At 39.5% G+C, this 19197-nt stretch overlaps 1 protein-coding gene across 10 annotated transcripts in view; it reads left to right on the top strand.

Annotated features, from left to right (window-relative positions):
• Positions 1-19197, top strand: part of PDLIM5 (PDZ and LIM domain 5) — a 225187-nt gene that overhangs the window by 62321 nt on the left and 143669 nt on the right. For all 10 annotated transcript variants that reach the window (XM_059665230.1, XM_059665221.1, XM_059665212.1 and 7 more), the window contains exon 3: positions 12710-12861. In XM_059665230.1, the coding sequence (XP_059521213.1) occupies positions 12710-12861 (152 nt within the window). The remainder of the gene's footprint in view (positions 1-12709; positions 12862-19197) is intronic.

Genomic DNA, 19197 nt, shown 5'->3' with positions numbered 1-19197 from the left:
CCAGTGTGGTAATTCATCAGTTGTTTATATTTTGTATTATGTTTCAGTCCATGTACAATGGACCTAAAAAGAAATATAGTCATTGCTTAGAAGGAGCATCCTTGCTGGTCTAATGGTTATAGTTTGAGATGAAATAAGGACAGAAGAAATGAAGAATAAGTATCTAGAAACTTTTGTAGTGTGACAGTAATTTTATGTCTACTGAATCTGATAATAAAAAATTTGATCTTATATTTTATCTGATTAATTTAAATTTTGTTTTTCCAGTAATTTATCATTATTATAGGTTACAGAACAATTGATATGTGGCAGAGTTGGGGGGGGTGGTGACTTTCACCACACATAGTGTCTTCTACCACAGATGGTTTGAGGAACCCCATTTTATGGAGAGTTGCATGCACATGTGAAAGGTTAAATAGTATAAAACAGTAGATGAGGGAAAGGGCCATGCCCATTCTTTTAGCCTTTTCTAAGACTCAGTATTGAATCTAGTGCCTTATTAGAATAGGTCAGTGATTTTCAAACTTTTTCATCTCATGGCACACACAAACTAATTACTAAACTTCTGCTGTACACCAAAACCTATATTTTTTTGCCTGCTGACCAAAAATAGGTATAATTTTGATCATTCACACCAGAGGGCTTTTATTATGTTGACTGTTGTCATTTTTTTATTTGACAAAGAGGTCAGTGCCCCTGACTTAATAGTCAGGTATGGCATACTTTAAAAATCCTTGTGGCATACCAGTTGAAAATCTCTACAATAGGCTGTTATTAAATGTTAATAAATTACACTGAATATTTTGAAAGTTTCTTAAAAGCAAGTAATTTTTTTAAGCTACACTTATCTTCTACTAACATGTGAAATCATGATTTTGCGCCATTTTGAATAAATATTAATTCTGCTTTGAGTTCTTAAATTTTCTTGATGTTAATGGATTTTTGTTTGTTTTGAAACATCTTACTCTTGTGGATATTGAAGGGTTTGTGATTTTATTTTATTATTTTATTTTTTTGCTAGAAGTATGCTGCAATAGTGGTCTAGAAACCACATTTTGAGAAGCACTGGTCTAAGGTTTCATTAAATCATTAGTTCTTAATATTTTTTGGTCACAGATGCCTTTGGGAATTTGGGGAAAGCTATGCATACTTACACACAATTTCAAGGAATTCATTTCATCACTGAACAGAACCAAGTGAACAGGGATGGTTGAAATGTGTGGATTTCAGTTTTAATCTCTACAGGTAAACTAGAGTTCACCAATTCATTTTTAACCATTGTAGCTATCTAATTTTTTCCTTTACCGGTTTTACTTACAGAGAAACAAGTTTGCTTGACTTTGAGATGTTTGTAGATGTGTTTTTCTTTTTTCTTAACTAACCACCATACTTTTTACTTTTTACATTTCTGGTAAAATTATAGTCAAACATTAACTGAAAAGCACATTAAATCTTTGGGCTTAAACACATGGATTAGCTATAAAATGAATGTGTTATGTGGCATCTTAATAGTGAATTATAGTTTAAGAAGGCATGTGTCAATTTTGGTAGGATGTTGGTAGAGAAAAATAAAGATGTTATTTCAAAAAGAAGGACTCATCTTGGGAAATGCATTTAGACAACTGGGACAAACTATGAGCAGAAGCCCTGTGTTTAAACTAGGTAGCCCAGTGGCTACATAGGGAAAGAGGCATAATCATCGGCTTACTTCCTTTGGTTTTGTAAGGCACAATGACATATACTTTGAGGTATTTGCCCCATTGCTACCATATAAGGTATATACTCAGACTTTTGGGTAAAACTGACTACAGTTTGACTCATAAGCCAAAAAATAAAGCCCTTAGTTAAAGTAACCAGTGCTTACATGAGTCAGGATTTTACAAATGAACTCACAAACAGACATCAGTAATTGCTTGTGCTATCTCACCATTCTAACCTACAAAACGCCAAATCATTTTATTTCACAGAAAAGGGTATTAAAATGAATGCAGAGTAGCCTCCAATTTTATTTTATTCATTTTTATCCTCACCCGAGGATATGTTTATTGATTTGAGAGAGAGAAACTATGATGTGAGTGAGAAACATCTATCAGTTGCCTTCTGTATGCACCCTGAATGGGGATGTGCCCTGACCTGTAACTGAACCCATAACCTTTTTGGTGTACAGGACAGTGCTCCAACCAACTGAGCTACTGGCCAGGGCATAGCCTCAAGTTTTTAAGGGGCATGTTCACATTAGACATCCAAGCCAGAGATTGGCATTTTATATATAGTTGAGTAGCATTTACAGGCTGGTCAAGGCACCAACATTGTATAGCAATAAATAGCTCAAGAACAACTTTAAGAGCTAAATAATATTGTGGGGCTGATTAATAAGCACCAGAGTGATAGTAAATAAATTGGGATTTGAAGAAAGCTTTAAAGGGTATGTTTGGGGGCGGGGGGAATTCAGCACTTCTCAAATGTTTTTTACTTCTCTCTTTAGTGGCTAAAAACTTCACCACTTTTGGTCATTTGTGATACTTGGTAGTGAATGAGTAGCACTCATCATTCAGCAGGAAAGCAAGAGTTGTGAGTTCTCTATTTTGGTGTAATGCTCCTAAGTTCTTGCATGTTTTGGGGGTGGAGGGTGTGTGCAAAAGTCACACTCATCGTTTTCTGGGAAGTATGTGGGAGATAAACACCTAGAGACTTTCAACCATAGGCTCATATGTCTGGATTCAAATTTTTATTCTTAAGTAGGTACTAGAAAATAACATTCTAAAGCAAAATTAAAGATTGACCATTAATCAGGTGTTTTTTAAAATAAGACTTTTCTCAGTGCATCCTCTGTCTCAAGGAAATTCTGTTGGTCAGAGTCGTATAATTTTATTAGTATATTTCTCCAAATTTTAGTAACATCACTGTTAGAAAAACAATAGCTTTTATTTTCCCATGGTTTAGTTCCCATGGTTTTCGGACATGGGAAATTTCTGTTAGTGTTTCCTTCTGTAGATGTCATATTTATATATTCCTTTTTCACATTTACTAAGTCTGAGAGCATTCCTGACATGCCCATGTTGTTAGGGTCATACATTTCCAAGCAGTCCATATTTGTTGAAAACATGCAGAAGGTTGAAAACTTGTACACTGGTAGTGGCTCATTTTATAGGTATTTGTCTCCAACTTGCTACCCATAGTATGTGATCAGATAAGTACTAAAGTCAATTTCTTTTCAACCAGCATTGATCATTCTTAGTGAACATCTAACTATTAAAATGGTGTTATCTACATTATAAAATGATCTCTGTAAGATACTTGGGCATGTATATCTTCAATAAATCATTTCTATTGCTGATACCTACTTTTTGAAGTTAGTAACTGCTGGGTCATTTCCAAGGGAGGGAAAATAGAAGGTTTGGGGTGCATATTGAGAATTCTCTATGATTTGGAAGGATGCAATTCATTAGAGAATTTTAAGACAGTGTTGGAATTGCTGCTATGGCTAAACATTTTGCCTTTTTTTGGAAAAAGCTTAGGGCAATATAGCAGCTATTTTAAATAGTTATTTTAAAGAGAAATATTAGGCAGCTTGAGTTATTTAAAATAATATCTGCCACACTGGGTTCTTTTAAAAATGAAAACTCCATAATGCTTTCATTGATTTTATTGTTTGTTTGTTTTGCTATGAGTTCAGTGATTGGTTTGTTTCTGTGATGTGTTGTCAAGAGGTAATAGTTACAGGAAGGGTTAACCTAGTAGGTATATATCTAACCCCTTACAAATCCAAATAGCATACTTTTTTGATGATAAGATACATTTTTTATTTAGTATAATTTTATATCTTTGTCTAAGACAATGCTATCTTGAGATACTAATATTTTATTTTCCGAGCAGTTTTATAAGTATGTAGTGCTACTTTTCTCTTTCATTAAAAAGTTTTAAGAAGACCCCTAGCCGGATAGCTCAGTTGTTTGGAGCATCGCCCAGGTATGCCAAGATTGTGGGTTTGATCCCACAATCCAAGATTCCACCAATGAATTCATAAATAAGTAGAATAACAAACCGGAGTCTCTCTTTCTCTCATCAATAAATAACAACTAAAAAATATTTTTAACAGAATGCTGCTGGAACTACACATTTATATGCAGACTAAGCATTTGGGAAAAGTTTAATTATAAATTTTATTTAAGTACAATGAAGTTACTGACCTGTTTAATGATACACATAAGTATTACTGTGAGTTAATTGGCTCTAAATTGTAGTTATTAATTATAGTCATTTAGATTATTTTAGTTAATTCAAATCAAAATGCAACACCTTTCTTTTATAATGAGTTATTGTTTTGATGTTCTGTTCAATTTAAATATTATTTTGTGTATATGCACACGGATGGATAACACACCTAGAGATAAGGCCAGAATCTAGCTTACCAAGCCTGGGATACTCCTGACCCTTTCTGCCCTCATGGTCTTGTTCCCTGTTCCACTCCCTCCCTATACCAGTACCCTCCTGTGTGTTCTCTTGTTTTCTTTCCTTCCTGTCCTTCTCTGACCCCCAAATTCAAGTCTCTTCATGAACATCGCCTTATTGATTCTTATCCTTTGGCTCTTAGTACAATGTCAACACCTAACTTCTGGGAAGTGGTGATAAGAGGTCACCATTCTGTGGGAATGGAGTTTGGAAAATTTAGACTTGGATAGTGGTAGACAGAGGACACGGTCAGCTGGTTTCCTAATTCTATGGCATATTGAACTCTATTGCCGAGTGAGGGGAAGGTGTTTAGGTTAGAGAGGCAGAGAGAAGAGAATGAAGAGGAATATTTGGTCTTCATTTAAGGAGAGAAGGGAAAAGCCAGAAGGTCTGACTGGTCATTTTGAAAAACTGTTTTCCTGTCCCTAAGGTCCTTGAAGCAGGCGTCCAACCTGTGTGAATTGGTGGCATTCTATAATTAACTAGCGGCCCAGTGCACGAATTTGTTCACTGGTGGGGTCCAGCTGCCTGCCCCATGAGGGCCGATGGGGGCTGGGGTGGCGGGGGGAGGGGATGTGGGAGGTTGGCTGGCCGGCCCCACCCTCAATTGAAGTGTGGAGGGCCGATTGGGAGCAGGGCTGGCCAGGGGGAGGGGCTATGGGCAGTTGGCTGGCTGGCCCTTCCCCCATCAGGGTGTGGGGGCCGGGGCTGCGGGAGGTTGCGGGGGAGGGGGGGGCAATCAGGGCCCCAATTAGGCTGATTGGCTGCTGCAGTGAGCATCATAGTGACTGGTCGTTCCGGTCGTTCTGTTGTTCTGGTCACTTGGCTTTTACATATATAGATAATAATAATAAAACAGTTACTGTGCATTGTATGATATGTGCTGTGCTGGTATTTTATTTAATCTGCTCAACGGCACTGCGAGGCAGGTGGGATTATAGTCCCCATTTTCAAGGAGAGATAGCTGAAATTTAGGCCTATTAAATTCACGTCACACAGTTAATAGATGGCAGAGCATGAATATGAACTCATGTTTGCCTAACTTCAAAGCCTCTGCTAAGTCCTGTGTTTTTACTTGCTATGTGGATGTAGGCAAGTCATTTAATCTCTTTGAAGCTCCCTTTCCCCATCTGTAAAAATTTTGATAGTGGTAGAAAGGATGATAAAGGGCCTCCAAAGTCCCTGACGCACTGTTGGTGCTCCGTAAATAGTCCAGTTTACTTTCTCTGGGTCATTTCTTTCTCAGGGCAGAAAAGACTATGTGACAGGAGCTCCCCTCTAAAACGACTGAAGAAAATTTATCTTTGGGCATTTTCTAGTTAGAGTAAAGTGGGAGAAGCCTAAGTCTATGATGTATTTTTTCCCTTACAGTCTCCCCTGCATCCTCCCCCCGCCCCCCACACACACAGTCTACCCATCTGCATCAATAAACAGAAGCTCAGTGGTAGTTCCAACATGTGCCGCCATGTATGCCTGCAATTTAAGTGAGACCACAAAGCCGTGCTTTTAAAGAAGCATACAGCTATAGTTAAGTTTATGGAAAATTGGACAGCAGCACTGAAAAATGCATTTAAAGATCAAAAGAGAAGCATTTGCTTCTGATTAGTTTGATTTATACTGGGCTTGACCCAGGAGCTTCCCACAACTGTTTCCTTCCTACAACTTGTGCATTTATGAAATACACACACCCTTATGGCTGTCATATAACATGTACAAGATTTACTGATGACAGAAACTTGTTACTGCTTCAAACAAATGCAAGCTATTTAGACTTGTACAAACAAAGGAAAAATGAATTATGCAAATAATGAGTGACCTTGTCGTTTTTGCTTAGCCACTCACAATTCATAAGAATGCTGCATAATACCCAATTAAGGGGGGGGGGAATTTATCTTTGTAATGAGTGCATGGCTTGGGGAAATGGTTCTGAGGATAAGTGAAGCTTAGGGGTATTCAGTGATATGCGACCATACAAGTCTGAAATTTGTCTCTAGGCATTGGTCCTTTCCCACTATACATACAGCATTAGTTCAGGCTCTTCATGATCTTTAGTTTTAATCCTGTGCTACAAAGCCTGAGCATTGAATAATTTAGAGATTAACAAAAAAAATTAATGTAAAAAAGCCAAGATAATATTACTTAGTTAAAAAAACTGTAGGCAAAAATGAGTTTGACTGTTTAATAATAAAAGATGATACAGATGGTGATGGGTATTTGTTTCCATGTCGATAATTTGAGAAAGGGTTGAGATTAAATATAATTAAACTCTTTCTAATACTCAATAAAGTTACCAAGGGGTATTGTGATCCTAGGAAAAATATGTTACTAACTATCCAAACTGGATTTACTTTGTCCTATTGGAAATGTGGTTTGATTTTTTACCTTACTTAAGTCAGTTCAGCCTAATGATTAATTGAAGATAATCATTTTCAGATTAGAATATATTTTTCTCTCTTTGGTGAATTAAGTATTCTTCTAGAATTGAGTATATTAAACTGATGTACTGATTTATTGATTTCTCTTTTATTATGATTTAATCAGATATTCTAATATCTGCAGTAATCAAGGCTCTTGGAGAAAAGCAAATTATTTTAAAACATGATTCCCGACCTTATGGTGCTTGTTTTAAAATTAGAAACCAGTGGTGACAAATTATATGCCGGGGTCCAACCCCAGCAGGTCCAGGGGTCCCCAAAGGTGTGGACGGAGTCGGTGAAGAGGGAAAGACTCGGAGGCAGCGTTCAGTTGATCAGCAGCCTAGCCAGGATCTCTAGCCCGGATCTCCAGCGAAGTTCTGGTCTGGATCTCCAGAGAGGTTCTGCTTAGGATCTCCAGCCAGGTTCTGTACAGGTTCTCCAGCCAGGTTCAGTCACCAGGTTCTAGTCAGGTTCTCTTGCCAATTTCTGTAGTCAGGTTCAGTCCAGGATCTTTTGCCATGTTCTCTCCAGCAAAGTCCTTCTGTCTCTAGAGAACGTTCTGTGTAGGTTCTGTGCCTAGGCTCTGTCTCTCTTGGTCCTGTCTTCCAAGCCCTGTCTCTGAAGTTCTGTCTTATAAGTTCTGTCTCTTGCTGTCTTGTTACATCTGTATTTATACCAGTTGATTCAATCCTATCAATCTCTATTACAAAGGTTAGGGCGTTTCTTATCTCCATTCCAGGGAGTAAAGATTATGTAGCTTAAGCATGATTGTTCATAATTAAAGTGATTAGTTACCCGCCTGGCACTTAGTTGAGGGGTTTTATTCCCTCTCTAACTTCAGGGGAAAATCCCTACCTGGGGATTCAACCTTTCTCGGAGAGGTGACCTTGGTTAAAACACAGCGCCAAGAAGGTGAGCAAACATATTAAGAACCGTATGCCATATATGCCAGGTCCTTTGAAACAGCAAGGATGGACCGGCTCCCGGCAATTATAGATGGCATGTATTTCAGGGCTACGGCTTTATTCTGCATTGTAGGAAGAAGATATTTGGAGATTTTTTCACCCTTATTTTAACATGATTCGAGTCCCAGTGTGAAATAGCAGTAGGGCCACCATTATGAAATGTGAAGATGGAGGAGTGGGGAGGAATATGGAGCTTCTTGCAGTAGGCTTTAGGCAAGATCAGGGTGACAGATGATCATGGTGTGGACTAGCATGGGAGGGGAATGAAATTTAGTAGCTTCCCTAGATGTGGTACTTGGAAGAGGCATAATTCACAGGAGTTACAGGATTTCTGTGCTCCACTATCTGCAAATAAGAGGTTGGCAGAGTAAAAGCAGCCCTAAAAAGGTAACTTTGAGAAGTTGGTTTTGAACATCTTGAGGTCATAGGATCTTAGAATCTAGTGAGGCAACTAGAACAAAGGGGTAAGAAAAATTTTATCTAGTAATGACACTGGATTTGATAACTTTCTTTCTACATTGTTCATTATGTTTATATTATTACAAGACTGGGAGTATTTAAATTGCTTTTGTTGGGTACATTTAGAAAAATGTTCCATAGGTTTCAGTGTTTCTATATTAAGGCTACTTTACGTTAAAAATGGTCATGTAATTTAGCTATGTTCTGTTTTTTATTTTTATTCTTTTTATGCTTGCCTTTCTTGGCTAAAGTAAAATCTAGGATAAATTATATTTATACTTTTTCTTTATTCAGTATTCAAACTTTAATTCATTTGTTGATTTTAATAGGGAATAGATGTTCCTTTGTACTGTCATCAAAGTCTTTCAGATTTGACTCCTATTTTGGGATTAGATCTATACCCCCTTTGTGCATGCAGATAGCTGACAAATATGTAAACTTTTAAAACTGGAAGGGATCCTAGGAGGGCCTTTGAGATCATCTAGTACAGCACCCATGTTTCTCAGATTAATAATCTGAGCTCAAGAGAATAGTAATAATGCCAACATTTATTGAGTTGTAATCTCACATAGTCATTATAATAATCCTGTGAATAAGTCCCATAGAAAACTATTGACTTGAACTATTTTCTTTGTAAATGTCTTTTACAATTTAAACAATTTAGTTCTGTACATTAGAGAAGAGCAATTATTATTTCTGTGTTAAATTAAAATCGTATATCTGTTAGATTTTACATATTTTACATAATTTTAAGATATTTAAATTAATAAAAAGAAATGCTAATTATTAAATGATGGGCCACATCTATTATTTAATACAGCGGTTCTCAACCTGTGGGTCGCAACCCCTATGCTTTAATTATGTTCAATATGTAACAATGAAAATACATCCTGCATATCAAATATTTACATTACGATTCATAACAGTAGCAAAATTACAGTTATGAAGTAGCAACGAAAATAATTTTATGGTTGGGGGTCACCACAACATGAGGAACTGTATTAAAGGGTCGCGGCATTAGGAAGGTTGAGAACCACTGATTTAATATATAGCCATGCGCTGCTTAACAACTGGGATGCGTTTTAAAAAATGCTTTGTTAGGTGATTACATTGTTGGGGAGAATAATACCATAGAGTGCACAAACCCATATGGTATAGCCTACTATACACCTAGGCTGTATGGTATAACCTATTGCTCCTCGGCTACAAGCCTTTACAGCAGCAAGCATGTCAAACTCAAAGGCTAACCACGGGCCAAATAAACAAGGTTTAAGTTTATGTGGACCACAAAAAAAAAAGCTTAAATTTTCATAGAAATGTAGGTTTACTTCGATAGAGACATGTTGAATACAAAGGGCTGAAATAAATGAGTAATCGTTAAAATAATAGAACATTTTAATAAAAATTAATATTTTTCTTGCACATTAACTTACGAGACACTGAATAACTTCACAAATTAATAAGCGTAATGCAAATAAGCCTATTTTTCTTGTTCTCTGAAAGTGAAATATTTCCTGTTGTGCACATCAAACAAGTCAGCACAAGACTAATTACTTGGCAATGGGCTGCTAAAATATTCACTGCTAGTATTTGTGGAGAGAAATGGTGCACCTTCACGGAAGGCGCATAAGGGAAATGAATACAACACAATTATAGTAATCAGTCATTAGCGAACATTGTAGCTCGTTATTAATAATTATGCATAACAGGATATTGTAAAAATTAAGTTATGAAATTTTTATTGAAACGTTTCTTACATACCATTATTTTGGCTGGGCCACAAAAATAAACGTTGTGGGCCACATGCGGCTGTGGGCCGCGAGTTTGACACGCTTGCTTTACAGCATGTTACTGTACAAAACAACACAAGGTTAAGTTAACCCTTTGAGTGCCAACCAATATCCTAGGAACTATGCTAAAATTGCCAAGGCATTTTTGCTGATTTTACAGCAGTTTAGGAAAAAAATTATGAATTGCAAGTAAATGAAGTACATATTCAAAAACTTAAGGAAACCTTTACTACATTGACATATTTAGCAATATCATCATCACTAATAAAAGCAGACTTAAAACTGGACACCATTTCGAGGTTTTGAAAGCGCTCCCGGCACTTTTGGCGAAAGACAGGAGGAGCACGATTGCCTGCCGGGAGCCGGTCCATCCTTGCTGTTTCAAGGGACCTGGCATATATGGCATATGGTTCTTAATATGTTTGCTCACCTTCTTGGTGCTGTGTTTTAACCAAGGTCACCTCTCCGAGAAAGGTTGAATCCCCAGGTAGGGATTTTCCCCTGAAGTTAGGGAGGGAATAAAACCCCTCAACTAAGTGCCAGGCGGGTAATTAATCCCTTTAACTACGAACAATCATGCTTAAACTACATAATCTTTTCTCCCTGGAATGGAGATAAGAAACGCCCTAACCTTTGTAATAGAGATTGATAGGATTGAATCAACTGGTATAAATACAGTTGTAACAAGACAGAAACACTCAGAACTCAGAACACAGAACTCATGAGACAGAATTCAGAAGACAGAACCTACAGGGAGCCTGGAGACAGAAGAACTTCGCTGGAGAGAACATGGCAATAGATCCTGGACTGAACCTGACTACAGAAATTGGCAAGAGAACCTGACTAGAACATGGCGACCAAACCTGGCTGGAGAAGTCCCTGTGTCATTCCTTCTTCGCCGGCCGACTCCATCCACACCTTTGGGGACCCCTGGACCTGCTGGGGTTGGACCCCGGCAATTGCCCTCCCCGGCATTCTAGGGGTTAAATCAAGCACAAAAGAAAGAGATACATGCAGTCAAGACACTGGTAAATATGAGATACATGAAGCTGCTACCACCCTAATCTGGCATAATATTTTACAACAAACTCTTTAGTATAAATAAAAAGAATAGATTCAAACAAAAAGTGTAGTATAGTAAATACATATGATTATCAAGTATTACATACAATACATAATTGTATGTGCTGTACTTTTATAAGACTGGCTGCACAGTAGGCTTGTTTTCACCAGCATCACCGCCAACACATGAATAATGGGTTGGGCTACAGTGTTACCACAGCAATGATGTTACTAGGCGATAGGAATTTTTTAGTTTCATTATAATCTTATAGGACCACTGCTGTATATACAGTCGTTGTTGACAGAAATATTCTTATGCAGTGCACGACTGTAGTAAAACAATGTCACTTAATGTACTTGTTAATAAAAGACTTTTTCCTAAATCCAAAATAGACATGCACATATTCCTTTTATATTTTAAAAATACTGCTGAAAAGGTATTTTTAAAAATATATAATAAAGTTCTATCTTAATTCTTTTATTCTTGATCCTGTGATCCTGAAATTCAATTCATTTAATTTTCATTAAATTTCGAAACTACTTCGACAGCCATACAATGTATGTAATAAATGGTGTGTATATGTATACATACATACATATATTATATATATAATATAGTTATGTTGGTAAGTTGTATGTGAGTTAAATTTTGATCTGTTTTGTTAGTCTGGAAATTTTATTTCTCTAGTGTCAACATTTTATTAATTTTTCTTTACCTTCAAATATCTGGGCAACTGAAAGGAATTGTTTTTTTCTATTAGTACTAAAAGGAAAACAAAATCACTATACTATGTATATGAAAGAATGTTTCATTTGAGAGGTTTGAAATATTTTTTGTATCTTATAGCTGTTAGATTTTACATATCCTTGCTCAAATAGATATTTTTTTCTAGTAGAAAATTTTACAGAGAAGGTCAGAAAGATTAGGGATTCAAGACTGTAGTACACAAAAAAAAGTCTGACAGTCTCAGACACACTAGTTTCCTTCCCCGCCTAAGTGCCTGGAGCAGGAAACACATCAGTAGAAAAGATATTTGGGCCTGTGATCTAAAAGAATTCAACCCCCCCCCCCCCCCCCAGCACTGGATGTGATTTGGACTCAACAGGAAGGATTGTTCAGTAGATCCTCCACTTGTATTACTTTTTGTGCTCAAACAAAAATGCAGCTGTCTAAAGAATTTTAAAATTACTTTTAAAAGCTAATATTAAATACCCTATTAAGCTTATGGTCTTTTTCTTTTGCTAATATGTAGTTTTCTTCACTACTTCTCTTCTTCATTTGTAACAGTCACACTCTACTGTTACACAATAAAGAAATGGAGAAATTATCAGGGAACCTTTCTCATAAAATGATTTTAGTTATATAGAGCAGATAAGAATTTAAGAACATAAACATGAGTGTTATTTAATTTTTAACTTTACCTGTTAAACAAGATAATTTTTACTTTTTCTAATAGTTTATTAATATATATTTCTTTCAATGTAAGCAAAAGTATAATTTTCATCTGTGTTTATTATTTATTTCTTAACAAGTGACACTCCTAATTAAATTTATTTATTACAGTTAAAAGATGGTGGCAAAGCATCTCAGGCAAATGTGAGAATAGGCGACGTGCTTCTTAGCATTGATGGAATAAGTGCCCATGGAATGACTCACCTTGAAGCCCAGAACAAGATTAAGGGTTGTACAGGCTCTTTGAATATGACTCTGCAAAGGTAAGTTGCTTTTTGTTTGCTTCTGAGACAGAAAGCAACTCAGGAATGTGTGTTTGTGTATCTGACTCATAGTGTTAATTAAAAAGCACTTTTTTACTAGCCTTTTTTCTGGTAAATAAAAAATATGATGGCTCAAATTGAGTTATCGAGCAGTATAAGAATTGGTAAAAGCTTTGGATTATTTCTCCATAAGAAGGCATGTATTCTTATAGTGACAAAAATTGTGTATAGCTCAGTAAGTTTAAGAAGTCCTGACATTTCTCAATTGAGTGCAGGCTAAGAATCCTTATTATATTTGAGAGTATTCTTTTTAAGGTATGATTTGACTTTTCTTAGTATGTCTTTTTTCTTTGTTTCCTGGGTGCAAAGTAAATTTTTAATATACTCTTATGAAGTTCAGATTTTCTGAACTTCCTTTTGTTTTTTAAAGTTACCTGTCCTTAAGTATAAAATAGCTAATCACTTTTTGATGATGATGTGTGAGGCATTTTGAATATCTCAACATTTGACCTACATTGAAATCACCTGGATTGCTTGTTAAAAATAATGATAGAATTCAGAATATCTGCAAGAAAGAACCAAGAATTTTGTATATATTTATTAAATTTTATCAATCAATCCTCACCCGAGAGAGAAAGAGAAAGAGAAACATTGATGTGAGAGAGAACATCGATTGGTTGTCTTCCGTATGCTCCCCAACTGGGACCAAACGCACAACCTAGGTATGTGCCCTACCTGGGAATTGAACCTGCAACCTTTCAGTATACAGGATGTTGCTCCAACCAACTAAGCCACCCCATCCAGGGCCAAGAACTATCTATCCTATCTAATAAAAGAGAAACATGGTAATTAGTGTACATCCGCTACCCTTCCCACTGGCTAATCAGGGCAATATGCAAATTAACTGCCAGCCAAGATGGCGGCCAGCAGCCAGGCAGCTTGAAACTAACATGAGGCTTGCTTGCTTCAGTGAGGGAGGAAACCAACGTTCCCCGCCTGCCTTGCTGGCCTCTGAGCTTGCAGTTTGAAACATAGTTACAAATATAGAAGCTAAACAAAACCCCAGAAACCTGCTTTCAGCGAGCCGGGACCTCAGAGCTGGAGTTGATACATTGTTTCAATTATACAACACAAACAAACCAGATACCTGCTTTCAGCAGCAGAGGCCTCAGAGCTGGAGCCAAGCCTCAGAGCTAAAGCTGGCCCAGAATAAAAAAAGAAAAAGAAAAAAAGGAGCAATTGGGAGCTTCAGTGACCCGCCAGCCTGAAAACAGCCCTCAGCCCCTCACCCAGACTGGCCAGGCACCCCAGTGGGGACCCCCACCCTGAAGGGTGTGTGACCAGCTGCAAACAGCCATCATCCCCTCACCCAGGCTGGCCAGGCAGCCCAGTGGGGACCCCCACCCTGATCCAGGACACCCTTCAGGGCAAACCAGCTGGCCCCCACCCATGCACCAGGCCTCTATCCTATATAGTAAAAGGGTAATATGCCTCCCAGCAACAGGATCAGCGGAGCTGCGAGGCCTCCTGGCACCGGGATCAGCGTGACAGGGGGCAGCGCCCAAACCCCCTGATCGCCCTGCGACTCTGTGTGTGACGGGGCGGGGCCACAACCTCCCTATCTGCCCTGCTCTGTTCCTGACAGGGGAAGGCGCTCCAACCCCCTGATCAGCCCTGCTTTGTGCCTGATGGGGGGGAGCTCCCCAATCCCCTGATTGCCCTGCGTCTCTGTGTGTGACAGCGTGCGGCGCCCCAACCCCCTGATCGGCCCTGCTCTGTGTGTGACAGGGTGCAGCGCCCCAACCCCCGCCCCCCCAGGCCCTGCTCTGTGTGTGACGGGGTAGAGCCATAACCTCCCCATCGGCCCTTCCCCGAGTGTGACAGTGGCGGTGCCCCAACCCCCTGATCGGCCCTGTTCTGTGGGTGATAGAGGGCAGCGCCCCAACCCCCTGATCCGCCCTGCTCTGTGTGTGACAGGGGGGCGGTGCCCCAACTCCCCTATCGGCCCTACTCTGTGAGTGACAGGGGGCAGCGCCCCAACCCCCTGATTGACCCTGCTCTGTGCATGACAGGGAGTGGCGCTGCAACCTCCCCATCGACCCTGCCTTGAGTGTGACAGGGGGCGGTGCCCCAACCCCCCAGTTTGCCCTACCCTGAGCCTGACTGAGGGTGGCATCACAACCTCCCTATCCGCCCTGCTCTGTGCATGACAGGGGGTGGCGCCCCAACTCCCCAATCGGCCCTGCTCTGAGCCCGACCAGGGGCTGCACCTAGGGATTGGGCCTGCCCTCTGCCACCCGGGAGCAGGCCTAAGCCAGCAGGTCGTTATCTCCCGAGGGGTCCCGGACTGCGAGAGGGCACAGGCCGGGCTGAGGGACCCTCCCTCCCCCCCGAGTGCACAAATTTTTGTGCACCAGGCCTCTAGTATATATATGAAAGCCTAAGCGACCGCCTGGCCATTCGACTGTTCGCTATGACATGCAATGACCACCAGGGGGCAGACACTCAATGCACAGGCATGGAAACTTGGAACAGATTGATGAACCTCAGAGGCAAGGGGCTCAGGGGGAAGTCCAGAAAAGATTAACCAAAAATCTTATATGCTTACTAGAGGCCCTGGTGTACGGATTCATGCACAGGTGGGGTCCCTCAGCCTGACCTGCGGGGATCGGGCTGAGACTGGCAGTCTGAATCCCCTGAGGGGTCCCGGATTCCGAGAGGGTGCAGGCCAGGCCGAGGGACCCCACCAGTGCACGAATCCGTGCACCAGGCCTCCTCTAGTACTTTAATAAATTCCCTGTGATTATTATGAATTGTAAGGTTAGAAGCACTGCAGTATCTTGGCTATGGGAAGGAGAAAGAAGGAATGAAGAGAGGGTGATTGAGTGTAGCTTTGAACCTTTAGGTTTATAAGGAAGGTGGCTGTCATTTACCATGTGGCTATGGAAAGTTTTAAACAAGTCTTGTTTTTAATGATTGCAAAAGTGTTTCTATTCTATAAAATTTGGAAAACACCTTTACTCCCCCTAACATCTCAAAGTCTCCCATAAATTATCTTGTGTATTGTAAATCTTTTAAGAGGGGAATAACATGTGGTGCCTTCCAAACGTATTTAGCTGTGGCCGCTTTTTTGAGTCTCTCCTGGGACTATTTAAAGGATATATACAGGGTAAATTATATGTACTTGTCTGGAGTATCGATTTGGTCTTAAAACTAAATAGTAAAATTTTTTATGAACTTAGACTTACAGATTTACTTTGATGTATCATGATGTATCATGATTTTCTAACCAGTTTCTAACCAATTTATCCCCCCCTTGAGATAAATTCCTTTCAGTAGGACTGTTGAGTCAAAGGTTGTGTGAATTTAAATTTTGATAACTATTAGTTATACATTTCAATGCGTATAAAAGTAGTCAATGTGAAGTACAACCTTCCTAAAAAGTTCTGTTTTGATAGTATCCTTTCTGCCCATAAATGAAAGTACTCATTTTTATTCATGGGCATTTTTACTAAGTATGATTTTGAAAGGGAATCAAGAAGTCAAGAAGCTTAACTTGTGTGAGATATTAACAAAGCAAAACAAATACAGATGAAGATGGTCTGTTTCTCAAATTCTAAAGTTGAAAGTTTATGTAGAATATAAGCTCTTTTCTTGGGCTGTGTATCATTTCTTTCAAACCAGCCTACTTGTTTTCATATTGTGCTCCCTATTTTATGACTCAGGACCCAGTATTTATTTTCTATTAGAGGCCTGGTGCACGAAATTCGTGCACTTGGTGGAGGGGGGAGCAGGTCCCCTCCGCCTTCCCTGCACCCTCTCGCTGTCCGGGAGCCCTAGGGGGATGTTAGACTGCCGGCAGTCGGACAGTCAGACATCCTTGGTGCTGCTGTGGAGGCAGGAGAGGCTTACACCACTGCCACTGTGCTCTTCAGCCATGAGCCCGGCTTCTGACTCAGTGGTCCACAGTGCTCCCCCTGTGGGAGAACACTGACCACCAGGGAGCAGCTCCTGCATTGAGCGTTTGCCTCCTGGTGGTCAGTGCACATCATAGCGACCGGTTGTTCAGCCATTTGGTCAATTTGCATATTAGCCTTTTATTATATAGGATTGAAACCATTTCTAGGTCCCATAAGAACAGATGAAAACCAGAGGTTATCCTGTTTGGATACGCTTCCAGTTTGAGTAGTAATCTGCTGTTGCCTCTAATAAAGATTCTTTTAAGCTACTTAAATACATTAATTTTGTCTTCATATTTCTGAATATCCAGGGACCCAAAATATGAGAGAGAATTTTAGAGTGCTGTTGTAACTCATTGTAATTCTTCTCAAGTTTTTGAATGCTTCTTGTGGTAGGTAATGTCAGCTTCAGTTATTTTTTTGCCTCTGAACTCCTATGACAAGTTTATACCATTTCATTCAGTATTTAAATATGCACTAGGCATAACAAGTCAGATTCCATGATCTATATACAAATAAACCTAATTAGTTAATAGTCATACCTAATATTGCCTATGTAATTAACTAATTACTCCCTGTGTATTAGTTCTATTTCTCCAGCCAGGCTTCTTGAAAGCAAAGACCATGCTTTTTGCATTATTTGTATTTGTTTAGTTTTGTATTTTTAATGTCTAATAAATATTTGATGGGTTTTCCCCCCCAAATTGGAATCATTTATTTATTCCACAAATATTTTTTGAGCTCTTGCTTAGTGCCAGGCATTGTTACAGATGCTGGGGACACACCATTGGACAGAACAGATAAAAATTTCTGCCTTCTTGGTGCTGACTTTTATTGAGCAGAGGCATACAAGAAGTAGAAATGTGTAGTAAATCGCGTGGAGATAAGTGCCATGGGGAAAAATGAAGCCCATAATGGAGATAGGAAATGCAAGGGTAGGGAATTGCAATGGAAAACAGAGTGGTCAGGAAATCCTCAGTGAGAAGGTGATTGGATATCTGGGTCCTCAGTGTCCCAGGCAGATGGAAGAGCCTGTGCAGCAGTGGCCCTGCCAGGGAGGCTGGTGTGCCTGGAGCGAAGCAAGTGAAGGCAGACTGGTAAGAAGTGAGGCCAGAGAGGTAGCAGGAAATGGGTGGGACATTGTGTAGGGCCTCTGGGTTATTGTAATATTTATAATCAAATTTCAGTGTTCCTGGGCTTATAAAACAATTGTGAGAAAGACTTGGAGAGTTCCAGCTGCTTGGACAGGGTTTGGAAGAGAAATGACTTCATTATTGGAAAGAGGGGCTCGAAGGAGCAGACTAAGCCTGCCCCAGTCTTTTTTTTTTTTTTTTTGTCCCAGTCTTAATAGTGGCAGCTCTGCCTTTTCCTGTAGAAACACTGGCTGCTTACCACTTCTGTGGCATTCCTGCTCACCTCCACCAAAGAATTCCAAGGGGAGAATAAAAGAGAGAAAACCCATTTTTGTTTTTCAAAATGAACACTGCCAGCAATTTTGTTTTGTGAATTTTTTGCATAAATATTGTTATGTATCTATTAATTTACAAAAATCATGGTGATTACCAGAGGGAAAAGGGGTGGAGTGAGGTAGAAAAGGGTCAAGGGGTGATAAATGGTGATGGAAGGAGACTTGACTTGGGGTGGTGAACACACAACATAAAAACAGATAATGTATTATAGAATTGTACACCTGAAATCTATATTATTTTATGAACCAACTAGAGGCCCGGTGCATGAAATTCGTGCACTGGGGGGGGGGGTGTCCCTCAGCTCGGCCTGCGCCCTCTTGCAGTCCGGGAGCCCTCAGGGGTTGTCTGACCTAAGCCGGCAGTCAGACATCCTTAGCGCTGCCACAGAGGCGGGAGAGGCTCCTGCCACCACCTCTGCACTCGCCAGCCGTGAGGGCTTCTGGCTGAGTGGCCACCAGTGGGCAGCTCCTGCATTGAGCATCTACTCCCTGGTGGTCAGTGCCTATCATAGCAACCAGTCATTCTGCAGTTCAGTTGATTTGCATATTAGCCTTTTATTATATAGGATGTCACCCCAATAAATTCAATAAAAATTAAAAATCTATCTCTGCTTTAGGTCCAATCTCAGTATCCTAAATAGAACTTAAGAGGGAAAAAGTAAAATGAAGATACTTGATTAAGGTTATTTGTAACATTTTTTTCTATCTAGGGATATGTAATAAACCAAACATTATCTCTCTTTGATATCCTAAAACAATAAGACTTGACTCACTACACTCTGGATAGCTAATGAATGCAGAGGTTTAGAAGTTTTCATTTTGATTTGTCTTTTATCCTTGAAAAGGATTTGGGGGGAAAAATTTCTGCAACTGGTACTGATTCTTTTTATTTTTTTTTTTAGTCCTCAC

This window comes from Myotis daubentonii, chromosome 1, assembly GCF_963259705.1.
Source record: "Myotis daubentonii chromosome 1, mMyoDau2.1, whole genome shotgun sequence".
NCBI lineage: Eukaryota > Metazoa > Chordata > Mammalia > Chiroptera > Vespertilionidae > Myotis > Myotis daubentonii.
This window is presented reverse-complemented; position numbering and strand designations above follow the sequence as displayed.